The following is an 18,619-nucleotide window of genomic DNA, read 5'->3' on the forward strand; positions in this document are numbered from 1 at the left end:
TCTTTGACTTCCTGTAAGTGTGTGTTTTTGTGTAGCTATGTAGAGTACGTGTCTGTGTGGTTGCCCAGTTACTGTGAGCCCCTGTAGGTTTTAATGATGTTTGCTGATTGAAAAGCATCTTGCAATCTTGCAACTCCCCATTCACTTGCTCATTAAAACTGTCTCTCAACTATGACACCCTCCCCTGTACTTGCGTCCCACTCCCTCACTCTTGGTCTCTCTGCTTGCATTATGACGTGCAATAAAATGTCCTCCCATTTCTGTGGGCCTCATCCTCAAAGAAACAAGTTATATTTTTGTTTTGTTCTGATCTGAAATGTCACACAAATGTTAATTAAATGTTAATCAAACATCTTAAGCATAGTAATGTCATCAGGATTGGGAAGTGATATATTTAGCTGATTTGTGGCCTATTCTGGAGGTCATTTCTCCCCGGAGGTCCTTCTCCTTTCTCATGACGAGAAGAGAAGTTGAGGATAAGGCAGAAAGGCTACATGCCGCAGAGACAATATTTCGTTCGCCTAATTAAAATGAATGTCAGCTCTTCCCCCACTGAGAAGTGCATCAATCTCCCCCTGCGATGGGCCCAGAGTGAGTCTTACCCTGTCAGTGCCTGCCAGCAGTGCCATCCTTCTCCAGACGGATGCATCGCCTTGGCAGGGAGAGGGGGAGTGGAGATGATGTTTGCACATCTAATGGTTGCCATGTGGCTGGGCACCTCAGACTGAGGCCCTGCTGCCATTATAGAAGAGGTGCAACCCTGTCTGGAATGTTTCTCAAGTCAAACAGCAGTTGCATGAAGTGGTCAGTGCCCTTTGGAGCCATTTGCTGCCCGAGCAGCTGTAGAAAATTCAGTTTTAGTTTTACATTTTCAGAAACCGACTGCCCTTTTATTACATCCAAATACAGAGCAGGGAATACCCACACACACACACACAACAGAGACATAAAAAATGAAAAATAAGTGAATCAATGACTAATACACATGCCAAAAACAAAAGTATACAGAGACAAAATTGCTTTGTTTCAATTTGCATCACAGTCAGCATCTAATATTGGTTGTGCCTTTTTTAATATCCAGTACCCTGTAAAAAATACTTTGTCATTTGCCTTTTGGTAGCAGCACAGTCCTCTCTGCCCTTGAACGTCTGCTATATCCAAACGAGAGCAGTGCAACTTAAAAGGTTTGCATTTCAGGCCTCAAGACAGTAAAAACTAGACCATTTAGTACAGTTCAGAACTTGTTTAATTGAAAGAATTTAATTTAAAGAATTTAATTTAAGTTTAATTAAAAGTTTAATTGAACGCATAAAATAAAACCTTTTGATATCCATGTATATATATGGTGAGTTTCTTTGTATTCACCCAGGAACTGGTTCCTACCTACTTTCTTGTTGCCTCTTAGGCCATGTCTGATGCTGTTTTGGCCTTCCATCCACAATGGACCCCACTAGTGTTTTACAGGTTTCCAAAAGCCCACCATCCACACTGAAGCACCAGACAATGCACAATGTCCCCTACTGCACATGCATGGGCTTTCGCAATTCCGTCCCTATAAAACCTCTGCTCAAGGCAACCAGGGAGATTATAAAGATCTTTCTGTGTTCCTGGAACACAACATGGCAGCTTTCGTAAACTCCAACTCCAGCTTTTTCAAATTTACCCTGCTGCTTAATGTGGACATAGCATTAGCCTACACCTAGGTTTTAAATTGAATCAGACATTATATTGTATCTCAAGTGTGATTTTGTATGGACCAGGTAAACAGCTTGCAAACTCCCAAGTGTGACAGATCCTTTTGATGAAATCGCTTAATGCATCAAAAATGAAAATACTGTCCCAAGATTAATTTGAGAATATACTGACACAGTGCCAAGTTGAACATTTATTTATTTTATTTTTTTTAGCAGAAAAAGGCATTCCTTGCTGCACAGATCACATCTACACATGCTTCCCTTTATGTACATCATCAGATTTGACAGTTATTTGTCATTACTTGTCTTTATCCCCAGCTGATTTTTAGTTTGATCTCAGGAGGTGTGCATTCCCTGCAGCAGCGATGATGGGGAATGATAAACATACCACATGCTTTATATTCCTACAGTCAGATAAATGTATCCCTTCAAATAAGATTGATTTTAAATGAGAGTAATAGTGGTGACGTTCCCCTTCACCAGGCTTTAAGCTGTGCTGATTTCATTATGTGTTCGTTTAAAGGTGCATCTATCATCTTGTTTTTGGTAGCACAGCCCGACGCACATTCATTAGACATCATCAAGAAACAATACCCAACCTCAGACAGCCACCGTGGCTGTGAACATCTCCTGTCTGCATTCATCTTGAGGTGAATATGCGATTTGCTTAATTTGTTAGAAGAATAAGAGCACCTGACTCCTGATATGTAAGGTTCGCATTCGTGGTAAATTGGCTTGAGCTGTGCACATGCCTTTCATGAGCATCTCCTTGAAGATTTGCAATCAACGAAGGCTAGATCTGAGACTGAACACAATTCTCCCGAAGCCTTATTTGGCCTTGGTTAGCTGAATGGAACACAGTAGCCTGCTGGGTTCATTTGGACTACTTGTGCAGATGGATGAAAATGTGAGTGGTTTAGTGCTCTTAAGTTAATGATCTCGGTGCATGTTCCCTCACTTCCTCCAGGCTTCTCATTGTGGAGAATAAGTAGCAAGAGCTGTGGGCCGGTGCCTGTCACAGGGTCTTGGCTGAAATAATGACTTGAACAGCCCAACAGACTGCAGTAATAGTAATAACTGTCAGACTCCGTCTCCCATCAATGCTTACATCCCCTTAATTTAGGATTAATTCCTGCCATACTCTAAAAAGCCCTGAGTTGCTGAAAGTCTTGCCTTTTCCTTTTAGCTTCCCCCAAAACTATGTTCCTGCAAACAGCTTTATCTCAAGTTCTCACAAATTTTGGCTTTCGTATATGCTGGCAAATTGGGAATAACTCTGAACTGGCCACTGTTTCTTAACTTACTGGTGTTTAAACTTTATGTATAAAGGAAAATGTCTCTACTACAGTTTTCGTTGTCAACTTTGGTAAGTTTTGAGATGGCATGGGCTTTGGTTCCTTTCTTCCACCGGGAAACGGAGTGTCAGTGTTTTTTGATGTGAAACACTCACAACACTGTCACACAATGCTTGTCACCTTTTGGCATATCTGCATTTCAAGTTGACGCAGATAATTTGGTGTTTTTCCCTCCTTTTTACCCAACTCTCCTTAGTGTCCCCTAAAGTTTGATGATTACTTTTGTTGCTCCAGGTTACAGACATGAGATCTTTATTTCCACCCAATTGTATATTTGACACTGAAATACTTTTTTTTTGTCTGGAGATGCTGCAGCATTACTTCTAAACAAGGTTGATGGATTCTTCCCTTAGAAAATGCTTTGCCAGTTGGAGCAATTATGTGTGCAGTGACATTGCCTGTTATTGTTTTCTGTACAACTTGATGAAAAAAGTTTCCTGCTTCCTTGTTTTTGCCTCAGGCAAATATTATTCTGTTTCTGTGTTTTTTTTTTCACCCAACTGCACCATTGTAACAATAGCTTAGTTGTACTCCCAAGTGCAAGGTACAGTAATTGCATCTATTTTAAAGGACCATACCTGTGATTTTGCATGTTAACCATAATATCTACAAAATCTATACACTTCACATTTCTTTTCTCAAAGCAAGCCGTATTTTAGAACTTTTTTCCTGCGTGTCATCCAGCCATTAGTTTCCATTTATTCCACTACTACATGAAAATGAACTTCAGAGACTGCAAACTTTCTTCACACCAGTATTCCATCACCGTAAGTGCTCCAATGTTTTGGGCAAAACACCCTTTTTCTGACTTATCCACCTGATTCGACTGTTATCACACTGTTGGATGGACATTATCAGTCATAATCCCCCCGCAGGTATGGGTCAGTAGGTCCCCACTGTATCTTCTAGTTGCTCAGAGGCTGTTATCATCTCTTCCTATCCTGTCAGTCTGTCTTCACCGGTCAATTGGGACCCTGGAGCCAGACGTACCGTGACGTAGCATTAAAGACAGATGAAGTCGGTCACAGACGGAGGTATGTGGATGGGTCAGTTACACAAATGTCACTCCAGAGCCTCCAGAGTGTTAATTTTCTTAACCTTAGCCATTACCTTTTCCTAAACGTCCTAAACCATCACGACAAAGCCTTTCCTAACCATTACCAAATGGTAACAAAAGCGGCTAACGTGAATATTTGACTGGATACGAGTGACTGACAATAGGGATGGATGATTACAGCTTTCTGACCTACTACTGGGTAACAATTTGGGTAAGACAGATAACCGATAGGAATACATATTAACAGCCTTCTTCAGCAACCTTCGGTGCTGTAGGGCCTAATAACCCATACTCTGTGGGGGTGATTACGACTAATAACATCCATTCAATGCTGTGATAACAGTCGGATCAGGTGACTTACCCAGACTGACACATGATGTTTGATACCATTTTCACTTCTGTACGTCCACTGGTTCGGTTCCTATGGGTATCATTTTGTGTTAGCTTAGCATAAAGACTTGAGCTGAGTTCCGATCCACAGTGTACTGCGACAGAGCTCCCTACTCTCTACTCCCTGCACAGGTAATGTCGGCTTAGGGAACTTCACTTCACGAATGTACTCCAGTCGGAACACCCTGCAACGCCACAGCTGTTTCCGGCCGAGTTTCCAAAACACGCCCAGGTGAAATGTCTTGTGAAATGTTATTTCATTCATTCACATTACCGCTGTCATTTGCAAGATGTACGGTTGTCATTCCTAAATAACTGTCACGTCTCGTGCATCCCGTTCTTGTCAGCGTAATCAACTTAGCTTAACAAGCAAAAACTTATAAATAAATGTGATTTCATTGCAAGATGTACAGTGTCATTCCTGAAGAGATTCGTATCACATCATTTACAAATTGTGTGTCATATTATATGCTGATCACTGACAGATTATTTTAAAATCCTTAATAATGACGGTGGTGAGAGAAATAACCGCTGCGTCTCGAGCACCCGGTTGTTGTTGCCATAAACAACGAGTTAACAGTTGGTTCGACTCGCCGGCGTGCAATGACTGATGGGTAATATCCGTTGGCAAACTGAGCGAAGTGAGCAACCGTTGTTCACTTGTTCCCTGCACAGTTCACAGTGCCCTTCGAACTGCTCCCTGTGGTTTGGAATCACACTGAACATGGCGGCACACCCTGTGTAGTCCACTGCGCAGGGAACTACAGGGCGATTGCAACGCACCTTTGAAGTCTAGGAGTAATTAGCCTAGCTTTGTCAAAGTGAAATAACTCTGAAACAACTCTGAAGCTGTCTTATTTACACAGTGCATTGTGAATTTGAAATACATGTCTTGGAATTTTTTTTTTTTTTTTTAAACGTGTTGTTTAGGAGAAGTTCAATGGTTGGAACTATGAACTCTGCAAACAGATTTTTGGTTTGGTTTTGGTTCTGGAACATTGTCTGTCCAGAGAAAATCAGACCTGTATTTCAAATACCCATGAACACAAAATGCTGTCTTTATGCACTGAACCAGTGGACCTACAGAGGTGAAAATGCTATTGAACATCCCCTTTAATACTCTTTTAATAAAGTCATCCACATTCATTTTCCCTAAAAGCAGCCTCACTATTATCTGGGCAGAGTGAAACAGTCTCTCCTAAGATAATCACACAGCAAATTATGCAGTCATGGTTAATGAATGGGGACAACTTTGTTAGCAACATAAGCAGAACATTACAAGTTGGCTGTGTCACCCAAAAATTTAAAAAATTAAGGGATTTTGATTATATGTTGTGAAATCTTTAGCACTCCTGCATAATTTTCAAAATGGCTTGTTCAAATGTAAAATCTAAATGCCCCAAACATTCAAAATTACTGGTATGGTCCTTAGTAAATAAAACCTTTAATACTCAAGGAACAGGTTAATCACGCTTTGAGGAAATTGGCTATTGATCACTCTGCCTTGTCCTACATAATAACTATAGCAAACACTTCTACAAACAACTTTTAGTGCAAGTTGCTTGATTAGGCCACATTTTTCCTCAGATGTAAAGAGTAATGTAGCATTTTCCCTGAAATATAATGCCATTGATTGGATGTCGCTCGGCTGTCACCGCCAGGCTTTACAATTGATCAAGACTCACTGAATTACAACACTGTAGTGCTCAGAGTGAGTCGATATGTCTGACCCTCAAGGCATTACCAGCGTTTTCTCACTGGAGGTCTTCAGCGCATACGTCAGCTAACTACCTCCTACAGTACCGTCTCCTTAAGGCAAAACAATTAAGCCGCCTACACAACCAGGCTCATGTATCACTGATCTTCACTGTCATATAAATAAGGCAAAACCCAGTTCTTAAGCTCATGTTTACCTCGGAATGTTGCGGACTGTTTGTATACAGTGTGCTTATGTACAAGGATTACCTGCATAATGTGAATTTTCCACACGGCTTCGAATGAAACTATTATCCCTGTTTGTTTACTCAAATCACAACTGAAGAGCCACGTTGAGATTCCCTGCAATCCTATTGTTTGCCAGCCCAAGCTGTCAGCGCGCTGTGCAGTTCATATGTAGATCACACTGCTTTGAAAGCACTTTGAAGTGCTCTAAAACCACCACATTGAAATCATGTCTGTGATTCAGGTCGCTATCAGCTTTATTGTCTTTCAAAGGGAATTACTTTTTTTTTTGTTTGGTGTGCGTGGTTTAAGGTGCAAGTGCCAAATTGCACTTTCTTGAAATCTCTTTGAAAGAGCTCTCATTATGGCAGTTAATAATTGTGTTATTACTCGTATCATCGCAATCATGAATGTTCCAGTAATCTGTTTGGAGATAGCTGTTGAGAGACATGCTATGTTTCAATGAGTCATTCGCCTACAGCTTTTGCCTTCCTTTTTTTATTCTTGCTAACAGTTATGCGGTGCAATTTTGAATACAGAGTGGTTCTTAGTTTTCTATGATTTGAAGACTTTGAAAGTGTGTGATAAGCGCTGAGTGTTGGACAGATAAAAGCTTTCTCTAGGCTGTAGGCGTCCCTGTAGAAAAGGCCCCGGATTGGTCCTTTGTCTCTCTCACGTTCTCTCAGAGCTCAGCCAGCGTTTCTGCTCTCTGATCATCCCTGCACCCACATATATTCATTAAACATTACAAGAACGGAGTGTTCGGCCATGTGGTAGACACTCATTTTGCTCCTTCTCTCTTACTCTGTAAGAGAGCACAGACATGGGAGAGAGAGCACTTGAAAAAAGAGACACATTAGATAAATTGTCCTATATTTTTTTTACTGGCCACTCCCCCCAGTGCCATAAAATGATCTTTCTCTAGTTAGATCATTTTCACAAAATCATCACTTTAAAAATGGACTTACTTGATTTAACATTTCATATGAAGCATCTTATTAATTCGACCCCATAAGATGGAAAAACAGGCAATGCCGCTGAGGGATTATACTGCTATCTGTTTTACGGCTGCCATATATTTCGTGGAGTTACAATTCAAAGAAATAGCAGTTAATGTCTGCTCTAGTTGGGGGATAAAAATATAGTCCTCAACAAACTCCCTCTTGAGAGGAATGGAATATTGATCTGGGTCTGGGGCAGTCCTGCAAGGCTTGTCTGGGAGGTGAAATGTGTGAAGCTTAGGCAAGATCCTCTGAGATCAACATAATAGACATATAATGATAATATTTATTGCTCCACTCCTTGTCCACCCTACCCTCTGTCTTCAACGCAGGCAATAGCAATACAGTTTATCTGATCGCCCCATATATTGAGGCTTTGCAGTTATGGTACAAATCCACAAGCAACCATGGCTTTTCTTTACTTTACCAGTGATCAATTCTGGACACACAAACTGTGATATCTATTTTTTATTCCAAGTTGAAGTTGAACTTCATGTTTATTTAGAGACCAAATCACTGTCTACAGTGTCAAACGGCTTTGCTGGCCCACATGTTTACAAGTAACAAAACAAGACAACACCCCCTGACTTAATCCTCATAGTGGGAAAGAAAAGACTCCCCAAAAAACTCACAGATGAAGAGCACAAAACGGAGGAAATCTTGAGGAGTACACCACAAAGACAGGGGACCCCATCCTGGCCAGTCAGGTGCGCAATAGGTGCCGACCAGGTGGGTAATTTATCAAATCAAATTAGCTGATTACACCACCAAATCGGGGAAAAAAAAAACAAAAAACAAATCAATGTGCAAAAATTACTAAATTTAATTTCCTAAATTATGCCTGATTTCATGTCACTTCTCTTTTTGCAGAAAACTCTCAAAAAAGGGCACTAAAACAATATAAACTTCATCAAATAGTGTTTGTATTCAGCATTGCCCACTGGTTACTTGTCTAACCACATATAGTTTGCTAGCTGCTAGCTGCAGCAAGATAACATTACCTTAAAACAAAAACCTTGATGTGTCAGTAATCAAATTATCACTTCTCAGTCAAAAATAGTACAGACTCCAACTGTGTTTATGCAGAACTGTTGAGATGGCTAAATTCTATGTTTACAAATTCAACAGTGACGTGTAAATATTAACTAGCTTGCTGGTATTCACTTTGGTATTCACTTTTGCAGTATTTTTGATTACATACATATAACATTTTCTTCCCAATATCCTCAGAGAGTCAAATCGGGTCTGTGTGTTCACTGGAAAACTGTGAGAGCTCCTGCAAGGTGTTGTTGCATAGTGCATATATATACATGACACGCTGTAATAACCAGCGTAGTTTGGAAGATGATCAAAGCGACAGTCTTGCAAAATGCTTCAGTCCAGACAGATGCCGCATGACATTTATGAGAGGGAAGATATTTACATGAACGATGACCTATTAAATTATGGTGTTACAAGTTGAAAGCCCTCTCAGGGGGATTGTAACCACTGAATGGACCATTATAATGCTCTATTTTCTCTTGAAATGATGTGGACAGACAAGGTCCTTGTGTATTTGGTACTGTCCTGCCGATGATTGATTACTATAGTCTGAGCCTGACCGGCTTATTAATCGATTCAGCTGAACCCACAAGTCCCCTGGGATGATAAATTAAAGCAAGAGGCGGTTTTACTTTTCCTAGGATGGCTGAAATAGAGGTGCCATGGGACTGATTATAAATCATGTTTAAGCACAACAAATCTGTCCCTAAACTGTACGTGTGACCTGGTATTTACACCCCTATTTTATAGACCATACATACTGTATGTACCATACTGCTGTAGAGATCTATGTATATCATTATACCATTGTTTTCATTACCATTTCCTACAATTTAAAACCCACACTTTGTTTTATCACGTGTCTTTGGTGATCTGATAACAAGTGCACAGTTGTAAATACCAGTGTGAACGGGTTGCAGTGCTTCTTGGGGAAGAATGCCAAGAGTGTGCAAAGCAGTAATCAGAGCAAAGGGTGGCTATTTTGAAGAAACTAGAATATAAAACATGTTTTCAGTTATTTCACCTTTTTTTGTTAAGTACATAACTCCACATGTGTTCATTCATAGTTTTGATTCCTTCAGTTAGAATCTACAATGTAAATAGTCATGAAAATAAAGAAAACGCATTGAATGAGAAGGTGTGTCCAAACTTTTGGCCTGTACTGTATATGTAATTTTCACTGAAAAAGCTACTGAAATGATGATGGAGTGATTTTTGCTGGGGTCTTTACTAAACAGAGAGAGCAGCAGAGATCATTCTAACAGCTGATATGCAATTCCACCATAGAAACCATTGCATTTAGGAGAAATTGACTTTAAACAGCTGTCCACTGTAGTGACCGCTATGCGCCAAAGGGTTCATTTACAAAAATGTTTTGGAACATATTTTGCATTCATTAAAAAATTGCAGACTCCTTTATTTGGATATTTCACTCGGCTGTATTGCAATTTTGATAAAGTTTCATGTAATTGTTTAGCCTTAGTGATTAGAGACGCATTTCACCACGCAGAATTTGTAATGTGTATGTTAATGCATTCTAATGCATCTCCAACAACTCTGGATGGCTGTCTATTAGGCAGCCTTCTGGTGGATATGAACAGAATCAAATATGACAATATCTTTGACAGAATTCCTTGATATTGATATTATGACGATATTGTAGCATTTGCTTTATACAGCCAATCACCACTTCTGTGGTTTATGAATGGCAATGACTTTGTTTTGTTGCAGATGCAGAACATTATAAGGTAGCTTTTTCAATTGAAAATTCAAATTTGAATATATATTTTTTTGAATATATGCTGTGAAATCTTTAGTGCATGTGCATGATTTGCCAAATGGTTTGTTGCCATGTAAAATGTGGGGAAGTTGTAGTAAATGGGCCAAACATTCAAAATCACTCATATGGTCCTTTAAGCTTCTTTCTAAGTAACAACATGAGAGAGCTGTAGAGCTGGTGTTCTTTCAAGAGGTGGAGTTGACAGTTGACAGTTCAGTTATAAAATACCATGGCTTCATTAGGCTTTCTGATGATGCCGTAAGAAAATACAGACAAACATCTTTAACAGTCTGTCTTTATTATTGTTCTACTTTTTTTTTTTTTTGGCAAGACGTTTTACTGGCATTGTGATGATCCTAATTATAGTCTGGTTATAGCCTTTGGCACTAAGGTTGTTATCATCACTGATTGTATGTGTGTGTGTGTGTGTGTGTGTGTGTGTGTGTGTGTGTTTTGTTGTGATGCTTTTTTTAATGAAAGTTTGCACATCAAAGTAAATGAAGACTTAACATTTCAGAGGCATAAATGTCATAAAACATCACCTTTGCCGGACCAAAAAGGCAATAAAAACTATAAACAATAACAAAACATTTTTCATCCTCCAGTAGAAGCTTCCCATAAATATTTCTGCCACTATAGGCATATTAGGGCAGCATGGTGGCCAGAATATGAGAACAGAAAATGAGAATCAAGTCTGTGTGTGGCTTTGCTCTTTATTTATGACTTGGAAATCTTGCAGCAGCAAGTGCTGCTCTCTCATGTCCCCAGTAGCCACTACCCCTGTAATTTAAAGAAATGTGGTTCAAAAACATCAAGATTGATTTTGAAATACTAAAGGTTGTTTTGTGGTATAAACCATCACAGATATATTTGCAGGAAACAGTTATCGAGAAAATGTTATGTGGGTGTTAATCAGAGATGTTTTGCCAGCTGAGAAAAGATTTAAATGATCATTTCAGTCTCCAAATGGCCTTTACCCTCAAATATTTTTCCATTACACAGTTGTCGGTCACCTCAACATCCCGTGCGGCCTTCATGCAGTGCCTTCGCTGGGGCATTTGGTGCCCCTTCCAGGGGTCTGCTGACTGGAGAGGTGAAGAGATTCAGCTTGCCCTGCATGGAGGTGCAATGCCAAACCCTCATGGAGTCATGGTCTATAGCACAGAAATGTCTACAAAAGCTCAGAGTCCTGTGCCACAGTCGACTCCCAGCACAGCCCAGGTAACACAGCAGTTGGAGAGGAATGTTTCTCAGCCAGAGCTGTTTCCCTGAAGACAAAAACTTCAATTGATATTCAGCATTATCTTAACTGTCATTTTGTGTGAAGTAGTACATTTCTAGCAACGTCTTAGCAAAATGTCTTGCTGTCCTTCATGCCTAAAGAGGACTTCTCAATGATAATGGAGTATTTTTTAAATGCAAAAAGATATGCTATCTTTTTGCCATCCAGTGTCATCTAAAATCAAGTTCAGGTCAGTTAGTCATGCTGAAACGTCTCTATAGCTGTACACTCTCAAAGTACATCACTCCTTTATCACTTCTGGACACTAACCTCAAACCTCAGTATCTAATGAATAACAAGATGTAAAAAGTTGTAACATTGTGAAAACTTTGACAAAATCTTCACACTTAAGCTGTGAATTTTCACACAGCTACTTGGAAAGAACCACAGTCATCGCTAGAAATGTCCTTATGGTGTGTGCCTTCCCATTTATTCCGGTGGCGAACTTGTTCATCCTCAAATTAAGAATTGTCTTACATGATAATGAAACCTTACACTTATTCCGTTTGTGGGCGACTTTCAGGAGAGAGATGCGATAAGGTTTCACCTGTGGTCCAGTCTGGAGAAGAAGGCGTCCAGCCCAAAGGCATCTCTGAAGACCAAGCAGGAGGATCTATCGCGGCAGAGAAGACCCCCCTTATCACCCTTGCAAGGTAAATATCTTAGGTATCATATCTTTATCTGCCACTGGAGCAAAGGGACCTATCTCCTTTTTCAAACCTCACTTCAAAACTTTTCACACAAAAGTTTGAATGAAGGTTTGAATAAAGAAAGTGTTCCTTAAAGGTCAATCTTTGTACTTCATATTTGATACTGAAGCCATTTTTTAAATGGACCCAAGTCTTTGTTTCCCTACCAAAGAGGTGTTATTTACTGGACCAGAACAAGAGTGGTCTGTTTCTGCGAACGGCTTTGGCGAGCATACCTCAAGTGTGCACTAGCACCCAGGAGAAAGCAGCCAAAGTTCTAAGCAACAGCCATCAAACTCAGGCTGTCCTCCGTGCATAATGCAGCCCCCACCTCTGCAGTGTTATCTCAATGGCACCACCTGCTCTCTGCATGATTAGAATGCTCCATGATTGGAGTCTGGGGGGATAAAGGGATAAACTCAAAGTGGTACGAATGTCTGGAGAAGACTTTGGCCGGCCGTTATGGCCCCTTGATCTTGAGGAATCCTTACATTGCTATCTCGTGCTAGCTTCTGCTCTGAAAGAGGAATTGTAGCCTGAACACAGACAGCTACATACAATATTTGCTATTTGTTGCAGAGACATATTTCCAACTTCTACCCTGTATGAACGAGGGTTTGGCTGAAATGGGTTTTTAAAGCCGTTAGTGATCTGTTTAGACTGAGGGCATCCATGGCTGGAATTTCCTAACAATTCCCCAAAATATCTTCAATTTTGACTATTTTTGTACCAAAAATGAAAAGCACTCATTGTTTCCCCAAAAACATCTCTGAAACAGAATTTAGACCACCGTGTGGAAGAAAGACTCACCAAGTGCAGTAGCGTACGGAAACTCTCTTACATTAAAATGAAAACAGTGAAAACTTATTCACATGACTGAATAATTTTACTGAGAAAAATATGTTCAAAGAAAAGTACATTTCTTATAGCTGTGTTGACGATGTAACTTCCCTTATATTGGCAGCCGATGACACTGACTGTCCAAACTCTGATATTTAAAGCTGTGCTAAGTGATTTCTGACCACTAGGGGGCGTTGAGTGCACAAACACACAAAGCCATGCCTCCCCCTGTGGGATTGCTTGTAGAAACTAAAGTAAGAAAGTAAAGAAAAAATGTCTTTTTTGATGGACATGAGGAACGCATTTTACTCTTGCAATGCTCCTCACAGTGCAGTTTCAGAGAAGCTTTGAATGATATTGACAGAAGTGGGGGGGTGAAGAGGAAGGCAGAGGAGCAGCTTGGCGTCAGGCTGATACAGTAATTTAGAAAGTTCAAACCAGGAAATATCTACCGGCTATAAATTGTATGCTGGAGAGAGATATGCAATGATGACTCTCAAATAGCAGCAATCATTTTACCCGGAAAAGAATGCTGATGGTTTGCTTAATGTCACTATAATAAAAGGTAATTATGATTGAACACTGATATGTATAGAAGTGCTGCTGGCCAGGTGTTTCTCCCAAATACAGAGACATTTTAGATTTCAGTATTTTACCACAGTCTATTCCATAGTCACCCAAAAACAATAGATTTACTATTTGCCACTGCTTTCTGTGATAATAAGTTTTTCACAGTGGGGGAAGCTTCAAGATGCTTCCCAGTGAAACAAAGTTTTGATTAAATATGCCACATCCTGCAAGCAGCCAGAGATAAATGATGTGCCACAGTGTGCATCTCTTATTGAAACCCAAACTGCTGATTTGTTCTGTGTCTGTCATTGAATTGATTAAAAGCGTAGTAAACACTACACACAAGCCACTCAATCCCATCGACAGCAGAAATAACTTGAGTGGACCCTCGCCGTATACTTGATGATTTCCATCCTAATGATGCTGTTAACTTATCTTTTGAGAGGAGAATGGTGTTGATCAGGGCCTGCTTCATGGGTGGGTAGGGACCGCTTTTGACAAAGTCTATTAATGACATTTCAATCAGTGCTGAAGCATCCTAAAAGGACTGCCCAAAGTAGCCCAGATGATTTCAAGGGCTTGTGTTTAAAGTAGAATGATATCATGGATCTCTGTCACTCTTTTGTTTTAGTTGCTTAATCATTCTTGACTCCCTGTTTTTTCCAAGATTGTGTGTGCACGAGGGGGGGGGGGCACACTGCTTGTGAAAGTGTTTCTCTCCGAGGCAGATAGACACATCGGCTCATTTACAAGCGTAAATGTGTAATGCATGTCTTTAATTCCCATGGCTACATTTGTATGAGCAAAGGATCAAACGTGGAAGAGGCTCTTTGCATCCCTTAACCCTTGAGTCAGTTATTTCTCAGCAGGAAAGTAAGACACAGTTTCTCCATTTTCAGAATGAACCCATAATTTATTTATGATGGACACTGGCATGACTTCCAGTAAAGAGGCGGATATTCTCATCAAGTCTATACATTTTAATAAATCAAGGCTATATCCACAGAATCTCATTGCTGTTTATGTCACCATCATTGCTTTCTGCTGGCATAAATAAGTAGAGAGACGGAAAACATGGACGAAATCTTGCTGTGTCGACATAGATGCTCAGTAATTTATTTTAATGAGACATATTTACCTATTTGAGTGTATTCCTCCCAAATCCCCAGCGTCTTGTGAGTGTATACCGTGCACTCACACTGCTACTTTCCTCAGCTGTCAAGAGGCACCTCAGTGATCACAGACAGCAGCCAATTGCATTCCAGTCCACTTAATGAGGCAAAACATATATTCTGCCAGCTCAAGAGTAAAAAACGGAGAAAGCAGAAAGTCTGAAAACAAAATGGCTGCCAGGGGGGATGCCAGAGCACATTTGTGACAGAGAGCCAGCCAGTCCTGCACCATGTCCAGTCTATGTGCATGTAGCTTGAGCAGATGGGAGCTACAGTAAGACACCCCAGGCAACTGAGGCAATTTCCAAAAGGCCAGTCAAGCCCAGCACAGAGAGCAAGAAAGAGTGGGAGAGAGGGACAAAGAGATGTTGGAAAGCCTTTCATTTCAGTATCACCATGGCTACCAACCAGCCAGCTTAGGCAGCATTACATTAGGCTCTAAATTCACTGTAGCTCTGCCTAATTCCAACAATGTCTCATATTCTGTGTGAAATAAAAGATTTTCTGCTAAATATTTTTAGTATCACAGTGTTTGTGCAAAGTTGAGTCATGAACTTTGCTGAAATAATTCAGGCCACACAATTATACTGTCTGCAGCTCAGGTTGTCACCTGACTCCAAATTAAATCAACAGCAAGGCAATTGAAATGCACAGCAAATTTTACAGTTAACTTTCTCTCCTTGAAGCTGGCTAATATTCCATTATATGTGTAACCTGGCTGTGAAATGAACGGTGCCCCCGGGTGTACAGACCACTGGGAAGATGCGACAATGTTGTTAACTGTGTTTGGAAGGAAATAATGCGCAGGAATTGTGTGTATACAGCCAAGTGAATGGCAGATCAGAACCAGAAAAAGAACAATAGAGGGAGAAATAAAAGGGACAGTCTTACATGCTGCTGTTTTGTCATTCCTTCACTTTCTCTTGTCTTATTTTTGTTTTTCAGATCAGAAACACACTCCACTAGCTTCTCCTCCAGGATCACCACGAGGCCCAGGGGTAAGACTGTCTCACACCTTGTGACCTATTCAACCATACAGCTGATTGAAAGAGGCGCAACAACAAGCACTGACCCAAACAACTAGTGCCATATGACAAAAAGGTTCTGTCTGATGGTCCAACTAAGGCAGGGTCAAATAAGTTAAAATAACATGCTATTTGATTGTCATTTTGCATTTCTATTGAACTCAAAACAAGTGTGTAGAGCGCCAACAAAAGTTTAGAGGAGGAAATAAACAACATAGATATTACATTCTGCACTCTAAATGTAGAATGCATGTTCCTGACACTGGTAATGGCCTAGTGCAAAAGCATTTGTCTGTTCTGCTGGTCTCCCCTGAATGATTAAAGAACGGGAAGAAGGAACATGCATCCTGTTTTTGAGTGCAGACCAGTTCTTTAATTAACTTATGCTCTGGCAAACTTAACAGAAGTAATGGGAAACCTGGGATTTGCAGTTTTAAAAAGCGCGACTAGATCAAGTCTTGGTCAGTCACTATGGTGACTTACAGTCTGAAGCTAACCAGTTCGCTCCCAATTTTATGACCTAACCTCCAGTTTTTGGTCAGGAAACCCATCCAGCGTGCAGCGTACCACCTGGCAGATAGTTGTTGGACATGGCGTGCTGGTTTCTTGTCGGGCCCTTCCACACTGAAGCCCAAATTATTCACAGTAACCAGTTTCTTAGTGGAAAATTGTTATTAAGTCTGGCTGTGTTACTTGGCCAGAAAGTGACAACTCTGGTGTTTCCAAGGAATTAGAGAATAATTTTTGATTAGCTTTGCTGTTGAAATAGCTTTTCATACTTTCCTCTGTGGACCCTTTTGTGAGTCTGCAATAAAGTTTTGAATTTTAGTTTGATTAATTTCATCTCTCATTTTGTTTATTCCTCTGGCATATTAATACATATTAATCCTCTTTCCCCATGTTTTATCTGCCTGGTCTTTCTCTCTTTATGGAGAAAAAGGAGGACAGTTGAGACAGTCCTCTTCTACACAGAGAGTCAAAGGCGCCCCTTTTTGCTAAATCCTGTGCACCAACACTTGCATTTAGCGAGCGTCCGATTCAAAAGGCGTGGAATATGACACTCTGGTTTTGTTGTTGGTTTCCATGGGGAATTCTTTTTGTTGTATTTTTGTGATTTCTTTCATTGACACTGCCTTTCTATTTTCACCGTGAACATGCCTCAATCAGCTTTAACCAACTCTTAGTTGACTGAACACATTGGAATGAACCGCTCTGAGATCGAAAACCTGGGGTATGCCATGTTGGGTTTGTTCAACTTGGACTTCAGAGTTACGTCTAGGGCTCTTGAACCATGTTTCTGTAATACACCCCTATCTTGAATCACCTAAACTTGAGTATACTATGACTTACTGCAGATACTGGTGCTCACCTGTACCTTTCATGGTAAAATCATACTAACTGACTCCAGGTTCCTTGTACTGGTTCTTGTCTGGATGAGAGGACCGGGGAGACCCAGTTGAAGCACCCACTACATTGACATTCACTTTCTATGTTGAATTAGTGCCAGGATTATGTTGACCATAACAGGAAAAAAATCCATTGTCAGTACCACAGTCTCTTTTGTTTTTTACCTCTTGACAAAATATGACTGTGAAGCATAATTCTGCCATCTTTGCAAAGAAACATTCAGAGGCAAGTACGGACACCATTTTATGTGAGCTTGATGAGATTCCAGAAAGATTGGATCTATCAAAATATCCTCTGGCAATAGTTTTGCAGAATATGTATGCAGCTGGCTTGGCAAGGGTAAAATGGGAATTTGTGTATGTGTGTCTTTTTTTTTTTTGTCTGAATCAAACTGTGTATGCAAGCATTTGCATTCATGTTGGTTGTTTATGCTAGGGTTTGACCCATGTGGGGTTTTCAAGACTGATATTGACATCTTTTAATTGAAGCAGACAATATTTGGGGCGCATTTACAATTTCTTTATTTTGAGTATCTTCATACCACAAAATTAATATCCTGTGTGTTTGCCTGAAAATGTTATGAAAATATTGCCGTTGTGAGAAAACCTTTGATACACCATTTAGACCATCACACTACAACTCTTCTTTAAAACCCAAATAATCCCTTTTTTGGTAAAAGGCCAACATGCATACATGAAGCAAGTTAGACACATCGAGAGAGCCACTGAGCACAGGAGTAGAGATATGCTGTTTTAGGGTTGTTTTTTCTTTTTGGCTATAATGAGTCATGCATTGCAGCCTCATTTTGAATAAGCCAACAGAGGATGTGAGCTGTTTGAGCACTGGGAGCAGTGGACCCATGAACTCAACAAATCAGCCCTTTTTCTGATAAAACAGTGAGGGTGGTGGTACCTAGTGGGCAGTTCCTAAAGTGGTCAATAGTAAAACGCTGCTGTGCAGCTGTATGAGTGTGACATGTGACATTAAAGGGATGGGAAATAAATATCTCATTGAAACAAATTTTATTGGGTCATCATTGCGTGTAGAAAACCATCATAAAACAAGAGTCTCAGAAAACGAGAGTCTCAGAATCAGAACACAGTCTTAGTCTTGTGTTTTGCACTGTTCCAGTTTTACCAATCTCACTGAAAAGGTGCCTGCTAGCAAAGTGTTTCAAGTGTTTTTAGTAAGTGAGCTCTACAGCAATGTTAGCTCAAAAAAATATTTGCTAACATATTGGCCTTGTTCCCACCTGGCATTAGCAACCTGAGAAATGCATATACAACCTGACACCTAGTACAGGTGTAAACAGCAGAAATGCATCGTAAAGCATCCTTAGTGATCGGATCTCAAGACGCATTCAGAGGCGGCCTGC

General features: G+C 40.3%; 1 protein-coding gene across 1 annotated transcript in view; it reads left to right on the forward strand.

The window, feature by feature from the left end:
• nphp4 (nephronophthisis 4) overlaps nt 1–18,619 on the forward strand; it is a 235,828-nt gene that overhangs the window by 96,311 nt on the left and 120,898 nt on the right. Inside the window, exons 9-11 of the mRNA XM_030054965.1 lie at nt 11,262–11,480; nt 12,065–12,194; nt 15,758–15,810. Coding sequence (XP_029910825.1) covers nt 11,262–11,480; nt 12,065–12,194; nt 15,758–15,810 — 402 coding nt within the window. The remainder of the gene's footprint in view (nt 1–11,261; nt 11,481–12,064; nt 12,195–15,757; nt 15,811–18,619) is intronic.

This window comes from Myripristis murdjan, chromosome 7 (assembly GCF_902150065.1).
Source record: "Myripristis murdjan chromosome 7, fMyrMur1.1, whole genome shotgun sequence".
NCBI lineage: Eukaryota > Metazoa > Chordata > Actinopteri > Holocentriformes > Holocentridae > Myripristis > Myripristis murdjan.